The sequence below is a fragment of the Protopterus annectens genome, chromosome 5.part1, assembly GCF_019279795.1.
Source record: "Protopterus annectens isolate FY-2018-M chromosome 5.part1, PAN1.0, whole genome shotgun sequence".
NCBI lineage: Eukaryota > Metazoa > Chordata > Ceratodontiformes > Protopteridae > Protopterus > Protopterus annectens.
In genome coordinates, this window is record NC_056736.1 from 410,334,222 (window position 1) to 410,354,136 (window position 19,915).

Sequence of the window (19,915 nt, forward strand, 5' to 3'; positions counted from 1 at the left end):
GTTTTTGACCCTTGCTGTTAAAAAATGCCTATCACGTAACGTAGAGTAACATTTCATTTTTTGCTTTTCTCTGTATCAGTGGATGCATTAGGTATTTTAACTCATCATCAGCATTAAGTTTAAGTTTACTGCTTTTTGCAGTTTCTTCTCCCCTGGAGTATTTCACGTGTATTCCTGAACTAACATTGCTAGGCTCTGGTGTAAATTTTCCTTTTGTGAGATAGGCAGATCTTTACCATAGTTTCATATCTGCTACTTGTCTTTGAGACAGTTACTAAAGCTATAGACCAGGGAAAGGTGGTACACACAGCCTACCTAGACCTCGCAAAGGCCTTCTACACCATTCTCCATTCAGGCATTATAGAAGAGCTCACCAGCCTGAACATAAACCCCTACGTCACGAGATGGGTTGCCAACTGGCTCACGGACAGAACCCACATGGTAAGAGTTGCAGGAGCCAGTTCTGACACTAAACCAGTTACAAGTGGTGTTCCCCAGGGCTCAGTCCTAGGACCCCTCCTGTTCGGTATATACTTCTAAGAGGTACAGGCAAGCACAGAAGGACTATGGCTGACCAAGTTTGCAGACGACTGCAAACTATGGGCTATAATTGACTGTCTGGCAGACACAGACATCCTCCAAGAGCGTCTCACTGAGACAGATACCTGGTGTCAAAACCATGGCCTCAAGCTAAATGCCAAAAAGTGCATAGTCATCCTCTTTGGAAAAAACAAAGTACCCACAAACTACCACATAGGTGGTAGCCCCCTAAATATGGAAGTAGTAATAAGGGATCTGGGGACCCAAGTAGATGGTAACCTCTTCTTTAATAATCACATTGCCAAAGTAGTTAGAAAATCCTTCTGTGTGGTTCACCTAATCACAAAAGGGTTTGCATCCAGATCAAAAGAGGTAATTGTACCCCTCTACGCATCACTCATCAGACCCATCATAGAGTACAATGCCCCATTTGGGATGTACCTTACAAGACACCTGCAACAGTTGGAAAGACCACAGAAGTACCTCACCAAGAGGATCACTGGCCTCAAAAAGATGCCCTATGCAGCTTGAATGAAGAAACTCCAGCTGTACTCGGTTGCATACCGCCTACTCAGAGGTGATCTCTGCCTGACATACAAGGCCATGTCCAACCCAGAATTGATGGACATGCTCCACCTAAAGAAAACCATTTCCCCTCGAGCCACATGCTCTAGGGATCTAAACCTCACCACAACAATAAATAGGATGTGCTGGAGGGATAGATTCCTGTCCCAGAGACTTCCCATGCTCTGGAACAAGATTCAAATTTACATTAGGCAGAGCTCCTTGTTAACCCTCTGCAAGAGAAACCTTGACAAGTGGATGGGAAACAAAAAGTTTACCCCGGGAATCACTTCAATGGCTCTGCTGGACAGAGGCACAGGGAACTAATCTAAGGGGATGGCGAAAGCCAACACAGTCCGTCTAGGCTTATAAATGCCTTCGGGCAGATAGCCTAGTACCTACCTATGAACCTATGTGTGCTAGAACAAAACTGTGTATTTCTATAATTTATTCTGCTGCAAGGTGTCATTTTGAGCATGCCTCACTGTGTGAAAGTTTTGGGCTGCAAGTTGTCCGTTCTGGGCCGCTTGCTACATTTGAATAACTGAACAATCATTTCAACAAACCATATAAAGTCTGGTGTGTGTCTTTGCTGGGCTGCTTCCTGATGTTTGTATTTATTTGGGCTGCTGCTGTGTATTTATTTAATATCCTGCTGCAATGCTCCATTTGCAAGTTTTTGCTGGGCTGCCTGCTGCTGTGTATTTATTTGGGTTGCCGCTGGTGTATTTATTTAATTTATCTCGTTTCATACAGTGCTCCATTTTGAAGTCTGGTGTTTTATCTTTTTTCTCCATGCTGAGCTGCTGCTGTGTATCATTCTGCTGCAATGTGTGTCCATTTGAGCATGAGTCTTTGCTGGGCTGCTGCTGTGTATTTATTTGGGCTGCTCTGTTTAAATAAACTAGGAAGTATGCATGTTCTGGGGCTGTTGTGTGTATTATATATTTTATTCTGCAAGTGCAGGTCTTTGCTGGGCATTTTAGTCTGTTGCAATGCTCCGTTTGAATTCCGGTTTTTGATGTTTTATCTTTCTGCTCCATGCTGGGCTGCTGCTGTGTATTATCCTGCTGCAATGCTCCATTTGACCAAACTAGGAACGAAGTATACTCCATTTCAACAAACTAGGAAGTGTGTGTGTGTGTCCGTTTAAGTTCTAGTCTTTGCCGGGCTGCTCCATTTGAGCACTAGTCTTTTCTGCCATTGCTGGACCATGTATTGTATTCTGCAAGTCTTTGCTGGGCTATGTATTGTATTTTGCAATTTTTGTTTGTAGGAACGAAGTAAGTATGCGCTGTTTGAACAAACTAGGAAGTGTCTGTTTCAGCGCAAGTCTTTGCTGGGCTATGTACAGTATTGTATTCTGCAAGGTGTGTGTGTGTGTGTGTGTGTGTGTGTGTGTGTGTGTGTGTGTATGTGTGTGTGTGTGATGGGAATTTCTGCACAAAGTAATAGTTCTCAGATGAAACCTCCATTGCAACAGTGGCATTTAAGATTATGCCCAATGGTTTGTAGATGAAGCTCAGTGTGTGCATAGCATATGGTGGACAGTCTAGGCTTTAAGGATTAAAGAATCTCTTATCACTAATTCAGGCAGACAAAACCAAGCAAAACATTTCTTTCTGTTGGTGTAGATACAAGCCACAGCATGATAGGCATTATACACAATCTATGCAACTGTGCACGTTTGTTTTAGCAACTAAATGTTTTTGAGATGATTTGATGATGTAATGACAATGCATTAATTAATTATTTCCCTTTGAAGCTCTTGTATCTAAATATCTTTTCATCTATCTACAGCTATATATTATGTAAGATATAAGCATAGCAGTAAATATTAACTAAAAAAAAAGACTGAAACACCGTATCAAACCTATAAATGTGAGAAGGCAGGGCAAGGCCAGCTACTGATGAAATGGGAGGACTAGCTCTGAAGCTCTTATTTGTATTTTAGTTTTATAGTGTATATTTAGTTATGCCCCAAACTGTATTTTAAAACTAGAGATGGAGTCCAAAAACTTGCAGAAACTTGTTAAAAAGTTTACACATTTGCACATTTTTTGAGGATCAGTCCTTTTTCATATTCAGTTGTTTGGCTTTAGTGGAAATGTATTTACAATGATGGGCTGATCTATGCAGGATGCATACAGTAGCTATTAATATAATAATAATAATTAATACATATAATATATACATCTGAGTGTATGTCTACAAAAAATATGAAAAATAATGACAACTATTTTCATTTATATGTTATATTATGATAACTACCTTAGAAGTAGATAAATGAATGCAATTGATTTATGATACCAGCCATAATATCCACGTCTGAATCTTGGATATTCATCACAGTAGAGGTCAAAGGTAACTGCATGCAGCTGTATCAGTGGCATAGAATCATAAATACCTGATTACAGCCTATTCATCCCAAGTTCATGCTGATTTTAGGTGTTATTACTTGCGGACATAAATGTGGGAGGCAGCTGCTGATCCTGGGGGAGGAAATGTGTTTCTCAAATGGTATGAGCCATGTTCCAATGAGATTATTTTTATTTCTGCAGAGATTGTAGTTGGTGACTGATACTGGTGAATTGTACTGACAGATGTCAGAGTGGCCTTTTATGGCTGAAATGTTCTGAAATGGATAGTTTTGTCATTATTGGTTCATAAGTTTGATTCATTGCTTACAGGGAATGTAATCTAATATAATCAGCAAGATGTGTATAGTTTAGGTGACAGGAAGGGCTCAGGGATCTAAATATTATATACATTGTATTGCTGTTTTAGAGTAGTTCTGGCATTTATCAACTCAGTATGTAGGGCAATATTTCTGACTTTCTGTATTTGTGTATTTACAGACACAACAGTATGCTACAACATTACAGTATTGAGCATGTAGTCAAAATATATTTGGATGGGATAAGAGGCTTCGTGAGATGCATTTTATTGCTGATTTTAGGTGTTATGACTTGCAGACTAGTACCAGCATAGAGCTACCATATATTTTGGGCAATATTCCTGGCTCTGTCACTACTGTGTAAAATTTAGGTAGGAGGAATTGCTCAGTAATATGCAAGTGTTATACTATTTTTACTGAATTACTCCTGGTCTTCTCCTAACAAATGGTAATGAGTCTGTCACACCTGCACCAGGTAATATCATGAATGCATACTCAGCAGGTTAGGTGCAGTAATTATCACCTATGTCTGAGCATGCAGAACTGTGCATCAGTGACATGCAGGTAATTATCACATTAACAATAAGTGCAGTTACAGAACAACACTGACTCATTACCACTTTTCAGGTAAAACTCTCAGCAGCTGTCTTATTCACATAAGTAGAAGTCGTTATCACATTGATGAATGCCAAGCTAGATTTGGGTTTTTGTCTACGTGCAGTTATTTCAAGCCACCACCATGTTCTTTCTGTCATTTTTACAATTTGTTTGATAGACAGTAAAGTCCCCATTATGGCTATATGCTTCATATTTTTTGTGGACTACTGCAATTGAACATTGTATCACTGGACTGCTTTCCTGAGTCAGTCTTGGTCTTTTCACATGTTGTCTTGGTCTGCTCTCCATTCAGTCTCCCTCCCTTCAGGTTTGTTTTGGACTTAGTTATGGAAATTGATTTTTTTTTATAATTTGGTACATAACTTTGCAAGGGAGCATCTGAATGTGCTTAGTAATACCTCAGTTTGAAAATATAATTCATAATTCCAACATGGTAAAAGAACTGTTCTTGTATGTTATACACATGTACAGATATCAAAGTTTGTTTCAGACTTAGGTTATGGAAGTTATGATTTTTTTTCATATTTTGGTAAATAACTTAGGAAGGGAGCATCTGAATGTGCTTAGTAATACCTCATTTTGAAGGCAGTCTTCATAGCTCCAACATGGTAAAAGAACTTTGCCTCTATGTTATACGCATGTGCAGATATCAAAAATCGCCAAGGTCTCTAAAGAGAATCATAAGGCCTTCTTTAGCTATGTTAGAAACCTAGGAGGAAACTCCCAGATATGCTCAGAATTAGTTCAAAATGATGTGAAAATTACTGAACCTACACACATTGCCAACATACTGGCTGACAGGTTCAGTGCAAACTTCTCCCCCCCCACCCCCCCCAAAAGGAGAGATATCTATTCCAGAGGATTGTAGCCCCCCAAACATCTCCAACGCCCAGGTGAGAACTGCCCTCACTAAGGCAAAAAACACAGCATCCATGGGACCGGATGGTGTCCCCGGCTGTGTGCTTCATGAACTCAACGAGGAATTAAACCCACAGTTAGGACAGCTGTTTAATCTTAGCCTCACCTCAGGATACGTACCCAAGGAGTGGCGCACGGCGACTGTGGTCCCACTTCATAAGGGCGGTGCCTCCACAGACCCTGGAAATTACCGCCCCATTAGCTTGACAAGCCTTATCTGCAAAGCCATGGAGAGGATCATAATGGAACTCATAAATAAAGACATAGGGAACTTGCAGACTTTGGATCCAACCCAGTTTGGCTTTGTCAAAGGCAGATCCTGCCTCTTAAACTTGGTTGAGTTTTTCGAGAAAGTCACCAAGGCCATTGATGAGGGAAAGGCAGTCCATACAGCCTACCTCGACCTGGCAAAGGCCTTCGACACAATACCCCACTCAGGTATCATCGAAAAACTCATCAGCTTGAATGTAAACCCATACATCACAAGATGGGCTGCAAACTGGCTAAGTGACAGAACCCACAGGGTCAGAGTTGCTGGAGCCATGTCAGACTCAAAGCCTGTCACAAGTGGTGTCCCACAGGGCTCAGTCCTGGGTCCACTCTTGTTCGGCATCTACTTTTCTGAAGTACAAGCAAACACAGGAGGGTTATGGCTGACAAAGTTTGCAGATGACTGCAAACTGGGCCATAGTCGAAAACGCATCTGACACAGATATCCTCCAGAAGGGCCTCACAGAAACGGATAACTGGTGCCAGAGCCATGGCCTGAAGTTAAACGCCAAAATGCATAGTCATACCCTTCGGGAAAAACAAGGTTACCCCTAGCTACCATATAGGTGGCAATCCACTGAGCACAGAAAAAGTCATCAGAGATCTGGGGACCCAGGTTGACAGTAGCCTTCGCTTGACACTCATGTTGCTAAAGTAGTTAGGAAAACCTTCTATATCACCCACCTGATCATGAAGGGATTCACATCTAGATCAAGGGAGGTCATCGTCCCCTGTACTCATCACTCATTAGACCTATGATTGAGTACAATGCCCCGTTCGGAAGTATCTGACCAGACACCTGCTGCAGCTTGAAAGGCCCCAAAAGTTCCTCACGAAAAGGATACAGGGTCTCAAAATATGTCTTATGCTGCCCGACTGAAAGAACTCCAGCTCTATTCAGTCTCATACCGCTTGCTCAGAGGTGACCTGTGCCTGACATATAAGGCCATGTCAAACCCAGATTTGATGAATATGCTTCACCTCAAAAATCTAGATCCCTCAGAGCCACAAGGGCGGAGACTTAAACCTTGACACGGTTATAAATAGAACGTGCTGGAGGGACAGATTCATCACCCAGAGACTCCTATGCTGTGGAACAAAATCCCGGTACATGTGAGGCAGAGCACCTCTCTGGCCTTGTTCAAGAGGAATCTTGACCAATGGATGGGAGATTGCAGATATACCCCAGGGATTACTTCAGTGTCACTGCTTGACAGAGGCACAGCAAAATGATAGGCATAGTTTTTATTCAAACTAAAGGGGTGGCGAAAGCCACATAACTATGGGCTAGGCTTATAAATGCCCTTGGGCAGATAGCCTAGTATGAACCTATGAACCTATGAACTTACGGTTATGGAAATTATGATTTTTTTTCATATTTTGGTAAATAACTTTGCAAGGGAGCATCTGAATATGCCAAGTAATATCTCATTTTGAAGACAGTATTGCTGGTTCCAACATGGTAAAAGAAATGTGCCTGTATGTTTGACACATGTGCAGATATCAAAGTTTGTTTGGGACTTAGGTTATGGAAATTATGATTTTTTTTTCATATTTTGGTAAATAACTGCAAGGGAGCATCTGAATGTGTTTAAGTAATACCTCATTTTGAAACGATTATTTATAGTTCTAACATGGTAAAATAATGGTGCCTGTATGTTGCACTCATAGGCAGATATCAAAGTTTGTTTCGGACTTAGGTTATGGAAATTATGATTTTTTTCATATTTTGGTAAATAACTGCAAGGGAGCATCTCATTGTGTGAAGTAATACCTCATTTTGAAGACATTGTTAATCCTTACAACATGGTAAAAGAACTGTGTCTGTGCACTGTACACACGTACAGATATTACAGTTTGTTTAGTCTTGTACGAATATCAAAATTATACATTTACAATACTTCTCATTATTATGCCCATATCTTTGCGAGGGAGCATGGTAATCACACAAATGATGCGTCATTTTGAAGCGGACATTCAGATGCACAACTTCTACACTGATATGTAGGCTCTGTCTGTTACAGGTGATGAGATATTATGCTTTGTTTATTTATCAATTATGAGAAATAATATACTAATATTTCTGTGAATATCTCATGAAAGGAGCGTCACACAGTTACGGTTAAGGTATCATTTTAAAGCTGACATTCATACTAACAAATTAAATTCAAATTGTATGGGTCTGCATGGTACATAGACCAAGATATTGTGCTTTGCTTTTCCAAAAAGGTAAAACATTTGCACAATATCAGCATTCCTTGCCAAATATTTAATAATGACTTTGATATGCACTATCAACATTTACACTGTTGGAAAGGTTAGTGTCTGCTGAACAACTTTCACATTTACATTTTTAGTGTAGCTCTCATAGTTAAAGAGTTATGGACATTTGTTTTCTGTATGGATTTTCTGAAAATGAGCTCAGGCTGCACTGTTGTTCCTATGGTGGAATTAAGCAGGCAGCTTTTTCTGAGCTACTCCGTGAACGAGTTAATAGTAAATCTAACATTTTTTTTGTGGTAGATTTATAATTTTGATTTTAGGATTTTTATTTATTTATTTATTTTATTTATTGACATTTGTTAACCTGGTTGGTCCAGCTGGGCTTGTGGCCCATTTTCAGTGGAGACCCGAGGAGAAAAACTACAAAAAATAAAGACAAATAAAACCCCACAAACAGTTTACAGAGAATCAAACATTTGAGTAAAAAATATGGTCAAAATCAGTTATACAAGAACATTTTAGGTTCATAGGTTGGTATTAGGCTATCAGCCCTAGGGCCTATACAAGCCTAACCATAACAATTCCCTGGCTATTTCTTCCCACACTATTTACTTCCCTGGACCCCTGTCTAGCAGGGTGACTGACGTGATTCCCAGGGTGAATTTCCTTTCTCCCATCCAATTGTCAAGGTTCCTTTTGAAGAGGCCCATAGAGGCAGTCTGCTTGACATGTATAGGCAATCTATTCCAGAGTCTGTGGAGTCTCTGGGTCAGGAACCTATCCCTCTAGCATGTTTTGTTTATTGTGATGACAAGGTTTAGATCCCTGGAGTTTGTGGCTCTGAGGGATTAGGATTTCATTAAGTGTAGCATGTCCAACAGCTCTGGGTTTGACATGGCCTTGTATATTAAGCAGAGATCGCCTCTGAGTAGACGATATGCGACAGAGTATAGCTGGAGTTTTTTAAGGCGGTCAGCATACGGCAACTGCTTTAGGCCTGTGATTGTTTTAGTAAGGAATTTCTGCGGCCTTTCCAGTTGTTGCAGATTACTTGAGAGGTACATACCAAACGGGGTGTTGTATTCTATAATGGGTCTAATGAGGGATGAGTACAGTGGGACAATGACCTCCTTTTTTCTGGATGAAAAGCCCTTAGTGATGAGGTGTGCCACATAGAAGGATTTCCTGACTGTTGTGACGATGTGGTTATCGAAGGTGAGACCACTGTCCACCTGTGTCCTTAAGTCTCTTATCACACTTTCGGTGTTTAGTGTACTGCCACCTATATGGTAATTCACGGGTACATGTTTTTTCCCAAAGGGGATAACTATACATTTCTTGGCATTGAGCTTGAGCCCATGGCTCTGGCACCAAGCATCTGTTTCTGTAAGGCCCTTTTGTAGAGTTATCCACATCATATGGGGATTCAATAATGGCTCCCAGTTTGCAATCATCTGCAAACTTTTAGAGAGACAAAGCAGAAATGCAAACACACGATATATACATATCAATATTTTTACAGACTAAAAATATATTTAGATATTTACAAAAAAAAGTTAAGTCCAACAGTATTGATTGCAGAGTTTAATAAGTATCCACAATAGTGGAGTACTTAGCTGTATGTGGAGGGACTAAAAAGGTATATAATAGGGTTGTGGGGAGATTAAGTAGGGGCTTGATAAGGACATATTTTGCAGTTGAGTAGATGAAGTTTGAGTTTTTCTTTAAAGTGGGATGGGATGGATGGAACAAATGTCTTTGCTTGGGAGACGGAGTGTTTATATAGGAGTTTGCCAGCTATTTTTTGGGTTGGTAGATTTGTAGTAGTTGCTGATTAGAGATATGTAGAGTCCGTGGACAAGTGCAGATAGAGATGAAGGAAGAGAGAGCAGGGTAGGATGAAGGTTTGTAAAGAATGAAGTACAACATTTGAAGTTGTGACCGTAGTAGAAGATAGGGGAATTCTAACCAGTGGAGAGTATTTATAGCAAGGCAGTGATATGTTTGTATGGAGAGTTTGTGACAAATCTAGCTATCTTGAGGTAAGTTTGTTGGAGTTTATTTAAAGTTGTAGTTTGGATGCTGGTGAGTACTGGGGCAGCATATAGAAAGGAGGGGAGGAGAAGAGTTTGTGCAAGGGAGAGTCTGGCATTTGTAGTTAGAAATCTTTTGTTGCGATAACAGTAAACCAAGTTTCTGGTGAGTCTTTTTATACTTTGGAGGATGTCAAAGTTGAATTTGAGTTCATCATCTATGATGACCCCAAGGAGTTTAGTGTGAGCTTCAGGTTGGATAATAGTCTTACTAGAGGAAGTAATAGTAAAGGTGGATTTGAGGTGAGAGAAAGAGCAGGGGAAAATAACAAGAGTTTGGTCTTTTTAGGGTTGAGTGAGTAGATTCCTGGACAACCACTGTTCAGTGGATAGGAAGGCCTGTTGAGTAAGAGTATGGAAATTGGAGATATTGTCTGAGATGGAGATGAGAGTTGAGTCATCTGCATATTGGATGAGGGAGGATTGTTTACAAGAAGTATAGAGATTATTGGTAAAGACATTAAATAGTAGGGGACCCAGGATGGAACCTTGTGGTACCCCGATTGGGGCAGGTATGAATGGAGAAGTGGAAGAGAGCCATTTAATAGATTGCTGCCTGCAGGATAAGTAACTGGAGAACCAGGCAAGGGAGAAAGAAGATAGATTGAGGTCTGCAAGTTTAGATAGCAGTGGGGGATGCATCAACAGCTTTGGAAAGGTCAAGAAAGAGACATGATATGAGTTTGTTATTGTCTAGGGCCTCGGCAATGATATGTGCAAAGGATAAGAGGGCAGTAGTTGTGTGGGATGGAAACCATGTGGAGTGAGAGTAAGGAGGTTATGCTGGAGATAGTTGAGTAGTTGTGAGTGAATACGTTTTTCGAAAATCTTAGAGAGGGGACATAAGAACAGCGATAGGTCGGTAGTTAGATGGGTCTGTAGAGGTTCCACGTTTATGCAGGGGAATAGTGAAAAAGGATTTCCATAGGGTAGGGATGGTGGATTCCTGAACAGATTTATTGATTAGTACAGATACTGGATAGGCAATGGAGTCAGCAGCAAGTTTGAGGAAGGTAGGCGGTAGATTGTCAGTGGAGGTAGAGCAGGGTTTGAGTTTGTGAAGAAGAGATCTGATGCAGGAAGTAGGAACCGGATGTAAAGAGAATAGTTTGTTAGAAGGATTGGGAGGGGTAGGCAGAGAAGTTGTGTTACAGTCGGAAGGTATGAGTGTTTGAATGGTTTCAATAAAGTGTTTATTTAGAAGAGTAGCAGTTTCCAGAGGAGATGTATTTGGGTAGTGACAGGGAGATGAGGGGCAGCCTGGAGAGAGAATTTTGTTAATAGTATACCAGAACTTGTGAGGGTTGGATTTATTACTGAATTGTTTACAGTTAATAAATGACTTTTTGTCATTATTGGTTTGTTTTTTTTTTTGTAAGATTTCCGAGGTGTCTATAATTATATAGCAGAGGTAATTCCTTTGTTTTGATCCAGGATTTCCAAGCTCCATCTCTTTTTAGCATAAGGGACTTGGATTCTTTTGAGAGCCAGGGAGCATAACTGGGTTTTATTCTAACCTTCCTAGAGGGAGCAAGGGCATTCAAGGTATTCAGGAAGATGCTATTGAACCTCGTAACTGTGTCACTGAGAAGGATTTGTTTAAGGATAGACTGGTCAATGGTGGATAGAATAGAGTTGAATTGGACTACATTAAAATTAGAAAGTTTTCGGCAACCTCTATAAAGGTGGGATTTGTGGAGGATTGGATGGTGTGTATCTAAAAATGAAGGTGGGGAGGTGGTCTTTAAGTTGGTCTGGTAGGATAAATAAGTAAGTTGGCGAATAGTGGAGCACCATAGGTCAGAGAGGGGAGAGGATAAGTGATGACAAGGGTTTTTTGACTGGTAGGGCTAAGGAAGTTGTTGTGTCTGTAAAGCAAGCCCAGTTTTTGTTGAGTTTTTTTAATGTTGTGTAGAACATGTAGATCAAATTTTAAATGTTCATCTGTAATAACCCCTAGTAGTTTAGTATGGGAAAGTATTTCAGTAGAAGTTTTGTTTTTGGAGAGTATAGAAAGTTGGTCTTTGTTTAAGGGAGTATTTTTCTTAGGGATAAAAACAAGTAGCTTGGTTTTGTTAGGACTGAGTAGCAAGTGATTTTTGGTAAGCCAATTTTCAATGGAAGAAAATGCTAGCTGGGTAATATGCTAGAGTAAGGGAATGAATTTGGCAGAGTGAATAATTGTGGAATCATCGACATATTGATTGATAAAGCCATGGGTAAGTGATAAGTGTAGATTAGTAATACAAATGATGAAGAGTGGGGCCCCAAAATAGACCCCTGGGGACACCAGTGGGATCAGGGAGATAAGATGAAAAGGGGGAGAGAGTTCCACCTGACTGTTTGTTGCCTATTAGATAGCTTGAAAACCAGTTGAGTGAATGGCGGGGAGTCCAGTTTGTGAGAGTCTGTTAAGAAGAACGGGGTGTGAAATGGTATCAAAAGCTTTTGAAAGATGTAAGAAAGCAGTTGAGACATACTGAGCAGAGTCCCTAGCCTTATTGATTACATCCAAGAAGGAGAGTAAGGCTGTCATTGTGCTGTGACCTGGACTAAAGCCATCTTGCGTGGGAGTCGGAATAGGATTATTGGTGAGAAAGTTGAGGAGTTGAGTCTGTATACATTTTTCAAGAATCTTAGAGATGGGGGAGAAAATAGCAACTGGACAGTAATTTGAGAGGTCTGTGGGGTCTCCACCTTTGTGGTGGTGGTGGTGGTGGTGGGGTATAATGAATGTCTTTTTCCAGGTGTGTGAGGCATAAGAGTCAAGGATAAAGCTATTTATAGGTATACAACTGGGGAAGGCAATTGCATCTGCTGCTGTTCTTAGGTATTCAGTGGGCACATCATCTGCTGCATTGGAGCCAGGTTTAAGTTTGAAGATAGTCGTTTTACAGTGGCCTTGAGAATAGGTTTTAAGGAGAAAGAACATGGAAAAGTTTTGGAAATTTTAGAGGACTCAAGAGAGGATGGTGAGGGAGAAGTATGGGAGGGGAGAGAAGGAAAAGAAGTGACAGTAGAGGAAAAGTTTGAATCTTTTTGGTGTTTGGTGAAGCTGAAACTTAGGTTGGATATACTACTTATGAAATGGGTGTTAAAAAGACTGGCAATGCCTGGATGTGTTATATTTAGAAATGGAGTAGGCTGAGCTTTAGTGCCATTTAGCTGTGAGGTTATGGCTGACCAAAACTTTAGGATTTTTTCCTTATTGTTGGGCTACAAATTTTAGGTAGTATTCTTTTTTTGTCTTTGATTATTTGTTGTTTAACTTGGTTGTGGAGTTGTTTGTAGTACTGTAGTGTGGCTGGATTTTTGTTCTGAGTGATCACTATGGTGTTCCCTCTGTAAACTTGCAAAAGTCCAAGGGACCAGAGATGACTTAAAGCTTTCAAAATACTAATCATTACCAACATCTGTCTGACATTTATGTGCATCTGTCTGTTGTGAAGGTTGGACATACCTTGCACTTTCACCCATTTGAAGACCACCCCATGGCACGTCTGAAATATCTGCAGTGACATACTGGAGGAGGGTCTGAAAGAATAATGAGAGACCTGAATTGCAACAGATCTGGTCTACCAACCAGAAAAATCTCCTTTTTTTACAAATGCCAAAACAGGGATCTCAAAAATAAAGGGTGAAAATGCTGAGACCAAACTGACCTGAGGTGCCACTGGATATTTTTCATGATTCTCCTGGCCTATACTTCACACATATGACAAATGTATTAGCCTAGAATTCCATGTCCACATTGCTGTAATGTATCACAATTTTAGATACATATCTGAGGAATCCAAGGAGACAGTATTTTTTTATTATTTTTGTCATAAAAGATGCTGGAACACAGAATATTTTCTTTCTACATTTTCTGGGAATGCCAGGTTTTACATTAATCAACAACTGCATACATTTGTCATAAAAAGTGCCGCAGCACAGAATATGTTCTTTCTGCACTTTCTGGGAGCACCAGATTTTACATTAGTCAGTGCTTTTATACATTGGTTCCAGAAACATCATATTAAGTTGGCTTCTGAGACCCTCAAAAGACGATGACTGAACAAATGGGAAAAAAGTATAAACTGGATTACACTTATTAACAAAAAATGCTGCATTTACTCTTTTATCAACTGCTGAATAAACATTAAGTATTCATAAATTAAATGTTAAGAAATACTAAATGCATTACTTGAACTTTGCAATCCATAGTCTAATGATATCTTAATGCTAAAAAGCAACATTAAAATGCCACACAATGCAGCTGTTACATTACTCATACAGTGTATTATTATTTGACAGAGTGGAGAAGGCAGCAATTGCAATCAAAAATAATGCTTCACATCTGTATCTCTTGGTCTCTTGTAAGGACCTTGAACTTATTATTTGCAGTCATTAATTCAAAAATAACCAAAACAAGTAAAATGGTCAAAAAGAAAACAAAAACACATAAAAGAACCAAGCAACACAGGTGTGTTAGGAGCATGCTAAAAACATTGTTGCTGTTATATAACCCCATACTGGAGGATGACCATGATCCCTGGCCCCTTCTCCCAGTGTTCTAAGATTCCAGACACTAGGAGGAATAATAGGCCAAAAGGAGATGGGGCTTGATGGCCAAGGTTATACAGGAAATAAACTCTATATACACTTTTTTAACTCTTCCAATTGCTTAAAAGTTTATAGTTTTATCTTTCTAGGGGAACATGCTCGTAAGACTCACATAGTGAAAAGGAATGTTGTACCTACTGAACATTTTTTACTGCACAACACCATTGGTTTGAAGTGAGAATGGGATAGTGATTTAGTTATTTTTTTAAGTTCTTTACAACAAATTAATGAATATCAATAAATGAAGAATAGAAATTAAAATGGGGTGTATATACATACATTTATTACATTTTGCATTTTTATCTCCATGCATGACCACTTTGGTTTCTCCTTCCAGCACTCACTTAACCTAATTATTGCTCTTCCACGAATGAGAACAAGTTCCATTTGTTCCCCAGGAAAGGTACAAGTCCCATGACCCATTCATTCCTTGCTTGGGGTGAGAGTACTATGAGTTCTCTTCCCCAGGAGGTAAGAGTGAAGTGCTTAGGAGAAGGCCATTTACAGAGGGGCCCCCATCTCAGTCCTAACCACTCCCCATGTGTTTAACTCCTCCAATGACACCATCCTAGGGAGACACGTGCATCTCACACCCATTACCAGCAGTCCCTCCCCCCAGCTACTGTACAGCATAGTCATCAGTGTTCCCACAAATCTGCCTGCTACACATCACACTCCTTTTGTAGTCTAGAGTACAGCAGCATTTCCCTACCCCAGGACAGGTGAGCTGGTTGTGGACACTTGTGCTATCTTCCCCACCTGGATCCACCAGGACCTGAGGCACTATCTGTACCTGGGTCATCTAAGTTGTAGACAGGGCTTTGTACCTTTATGCCACTGAGACAGGCTATTATTTTTATAATCTGGTGACCAAGAAGTACTAGCCAACATTCAGATTCATTTACAAGGAAGATCAGATGCAAGACAAAGTTAGGCAATCTGTTCAAGGGACACATAATGCACAGGTGAAGGATGATGGTATTCAAACCCAGATCTCCATCATTGCAGTCAAACACCCTACACTAATACTCCGAACAAATAATCAGCTGCCTAAAGCTTAAAACTCCACAGGAAGTAACATCATTCTGAACATAACAAATTCAGCTTTGGAACTTAGTCTACACCCTTTTAAGTGACAACCACCACAACGCACCGAGTTGTCTGCCTGTATACAACTGGCAGTGTGTTAAGGCACAGCATTTCTTATTCCACTGGTAGTTTATCTGTATTTCTCTATCATGTATGCTTCATAAGAACAAATTCTTTCAATATTTTTTCTAGCTCTTTTTTCCATTGGTCAGTTTTCCTATTATAATGCAGACAACATTCGGTGACTAAAATAAGTCATACTTTTACATAAACAGGAAAAAAGCAATTCTTATCAACATATAAAGCAGAAACAGCTACCTGGCTCCAGCAAAATAACCATCGCGCACTTTTCTTAAAGTGGACATAATCGCTGGGTCGATGTCAGTGCCATCCTCCGCTGGAAAAAATAAACAAAAATAAATGATAAGACAGAGATCACATCACAATGTGTGTGTGTGTGTGTGTGTGTGTGTGTGTGTGTGTGCGTGTCCCTATTATAACCGCAAGACCCAATACTGTGTCCCACAATTACAAAAAAATTAAGCTCGGTTCCACTATTAAAATAGTTCATTAAGAAACTTGGCATACTACTTACATATTTCTGCACTAAAGCAAACTCCCCTGTAATCTCCCTGTATCCCCTTGACAGAGGAAGCTTTTTCTCCCCCTCTATATACTAACTCCAAGTTGAGTATGCATTGTTATAGGGGAAATACTCTGAGAGACAGTTTTATATAGATATACATATAGATAGATAGATGGATTTACACACTTATCTACCAATATCTATCTATCTATCTATCTATCTATCTATCTATCTATCTATCTATCTATCTATCTATCTATCTACACAGATGTGTGTTTCTTTCTCTGCTTCTGTTTCAGACCAACTAACACAGCATGAACATGTAGCAACTTTAATTTTAACTTCTGCACAGTTTTATTTATTTTTCACTTCCAAAATGGAAATGGATTACACATATGAGACAGGGCACATTTAAATCCTGTGAGCTTAACATTCATTCAGTTTTTGATATGTGCCAAGAGCAGTATCACAAGCATCCTGAAATTTACCAGTTTTGAGGGCAACATAATGGGGTGTCACGAATTCCTGAGTGGCCCCTTCAATTTCCAGTTTCTTATTTTATTTTATCAACAATTAAAACAACTTCCCACCCCTAGAGATGTGCATACATGCCAGAAAGCTTTGCAGTATTTTATTACCTACTCCTAAGGAGGAGTTTGTGTACAACAGTAAACAGAAAGCTGTATGTTTGAATCATTGTCACTTGGGGTAAATACTGAAGAAACAAACACTGCTGATAGCTCCTGAAATACTGTATAAATCTCAAACTGGCAAACTGTGAAGTGGTTCTCTCCCTAAAACTAAAACATCTCTGTCAATTTTATTGTAACCAGGCTGCATGCACTACTTTCATTTTTTGCACCTTAACATGCCGACATCCATACAGTTTCCCTAAATCCAATTCGCAATTCCTAAAACAAATATATACTCAGCGTTCCCCTTAAGTATTTGAGTCACATCGCACAAGCACCCAAGCTTGGGGTCCCTTCTCATAATAATACTGCTGCATTTGGATCCCTCTCCCCTTCAGATGATCAGGGATAGTGAGGAAACAGTGAGCTTTTTTAGTCTTTCTTTTAAAACGGTCCTTCTGGGCAGACCAGTACCACCGTGGTCCATGCCACTTCGGTGGAGAACAAATTAGAGGAAATATCACAAAGTACTTACAAAGGCTCTTGTATATTAAAAATACATAGAAAGTCAGCATATGGCCAAAAATCAATAGCTGTTTTCAGTGGAGGAATGACTTCATTTTGGTGCTTGGCAACCAAACATATGACATCGGTTTAGTTTTCACTGTTTTGTGATGCACTTTTTTGGCATTTCGTATTATTAAATTATTAAAGCAGCGTAGTTGCAAAAGTCGACCACCCCACCCATGAATTGCTCGTGATTCTGTACCCTAAAACCCACAAGTGCACCACTCAGTAATTCTTACATGGAGTTGTATAGTTCCTTCGCGGAAGTCTTAGTCTATTATACTGCAAAGTGGCTTACCTAAACCAATTGACGTTTATTAGGACAGTGTCAGTGATGGTTCATAATGGGAATGTGGAGAGGATGCTGCTTATTATTACACGTTAAACAGGTAGACCTTATTTTGACTTAGAAGAAATCAGAACATTATGCTAACCTGTTTCTTTCTTTAAAAAAAAAAAAGTCATTACTATTTTTTGGTCTGTAGCTTTCAGCAAATCAGGAACAAATGCAGAAATAATCGCACCACTTGAATGTCCAGGTGAGAGATCCCAGATGGGTGAGAGGGAATATCTGGACTGGAGTCTAGCATCCAAGATGGGTCTAACTATCAGATGAGGCCTGGGGAAGGGAAATCACAACTGTCGAGGTGAGAACGGAGCAATGAAGATAATGGCGATCTTCCTGAATTTCGGGATAAGGGGAGTTGGGGAAAAGGCATATAGGAACCCAGTGGGCCAAATGAGGGTAAGTGCATCCCTCGGTGACTCCCTCTTCTACAGGATCAGGACAAAGTACCTGCTGCATATACTGTTGAGTGGGGAAGCAAATAGGTTCCAGCATGGTTGGCCCCAGTGACAGAAGATCTAGTCTACCACTGTCAGACTAATGTACCACTCATGAGGTAGAAGGACAGATTAGCCTAACCTGTCCACCAGAACAATGGTTTTCCTTGGGTTGTGCATAGTTACCAGAAAGTGATTGGATAATATCGCCCATTGCCAGACTCACATCACCTCTTGACAAAACTGGTAGGATCATGTTCCCTTGTTTGTTGATGTACCAGACTACCAACATGTTGCCTGTCAGAACAGATATCACCTGTATAGGGAGGGAGTCCTGGAAGGCCTGCAACACCAGGAGGACTGCCCTGATCCTCAGAATGTTGATATGAAGATTGGCCTTGGATGGAGACCATGTGCCTTGGGCAGACCTTTCAAATAGCTGGGAGGTGTCAATGGTCACCATGACCATTACAGGAGGAACAAAAGGGCACCCTTGAGATATTGTCTGAGATTTGAGTCACCAATGTATGTCCATTTTGCAGATGCTTGTTAGATGCATCCAGAAATTCATGGGTTGATGCCTGATGGACCACTGCATCAACAAAGTCCACTGAAGGAATGTAAAGTTGTGTACACTTGCCATAAATGTAGATGGTTCAAGTGTATTCACTGTTGCAGTCATCACACTTGGGTTATCAGCCTGCAGGTAGCCCTCAGTCAGCCTGAATACCAGAGTCTTAGGATTTCTGCATCGGATGCTGTCGCTCCTTCCATGACGTCAGGGGTATAAAACAGGCAGCTGATGCCATTACATCAATTTTTCTTGCCCCAAATGTCAGGAGCCCCCAAATAGGAAGCTAGCATATGGTGGGGACCGCCACCAGTAAAAAGTAAATACCAATGTCATTAGGAATGGCCATAGAGAGCAGAGGTAGAAAGATATAGAAAGCCAGGGGGCTGGAGGGAGGAAAACCAAGACTTCAACAAAATACACTCGAACATCTACACTTATGTTAAGTGTACACAAATGTACTATGTTCTTTATGTTTCACTGTTGCAGTCATCACATTTGGGTTGATTCCCAAAGCTGACGAAGGGTGGAGGCAGTCAAGAAGTGTTAGGGCTGGCTAGTAGGCCTTGCAAGACTGCTGTAGCAAATCCAGCTCTGGATTTAGAAAAGACTGGTAAGTGGTAACGCTTGGTGAAGGTGTATACAGAACTCCAGGTTGCAGCTTCCAGAATGTCCCTGGTAGGTCCTCCCCAGAGAAATGCTGTAGAGGTGGAAGTAGCCCTAGTGGAATGTGGTTGATCCCCTGGTGGGGTAGGTTTTCCATGGTGCTTGTAGTAGAAATGGATGCAAGTGTGCTACCTATCTGGAAATAGTTTGCTTTGAAATGGCCTTACCCTCTGCCCTTGTAACAAAGCTGACTAGCAGCTGGTCAGATTTTCTGAAAGGTTTAGTCCTGTCAAGGTAGAACCTGAGCTGTCTGTGCATGCCCAAGGAGTGCAGGATCCTTTCCCCTTTATTCTGAGGGTTAGGGGAGAAGGTTGACAAATGGATGGATTGGTTTAGAGCCACACTGGAACCACCTTAGGCATAAAGGACGGGTTAGTCCTGAGGGATACCCTGTCAGCATGGAAAATAATGAAGGGTTCCACAGCCATTAGTGCCTGTAACTTAGACACTCTTCTTGCTGAAGTTATGGCTAAAAGCAAGGCTGTTTTCCAAGACAGGAATTTTAACTCTGCT

At 40.5% G+C, this 19,915-nt stretch overlaps 1 protein-coding gene across 4 annotated transcripts in view; it reads right to left on the reverse strand.

Annotated features, from left to right (window-relative positions):
• PHKA2 (phosphorylase kinase regulatory subunit alpha 2) overlaps positions 1-19,915 on the reverse strand; it is a 1,461,438-nt gene that overhangs the window by 625,976 nt on the left and 815,547 nt on the right. For all 4 annotated transcript variants that reach the window (XM_044073068.1, XM_044073067.1, XM_044073065.1 and 1 more), the window contains exon 19: positions 15,916-15,994. In XM_044073068.1, the coding sequence (XP_043929003.1) occupies positions 15,916-15,994 (79 nt within the window). The remainder of the gene's footprint in view (positions 1-15,915; positions 15,995-19,915) is intronic.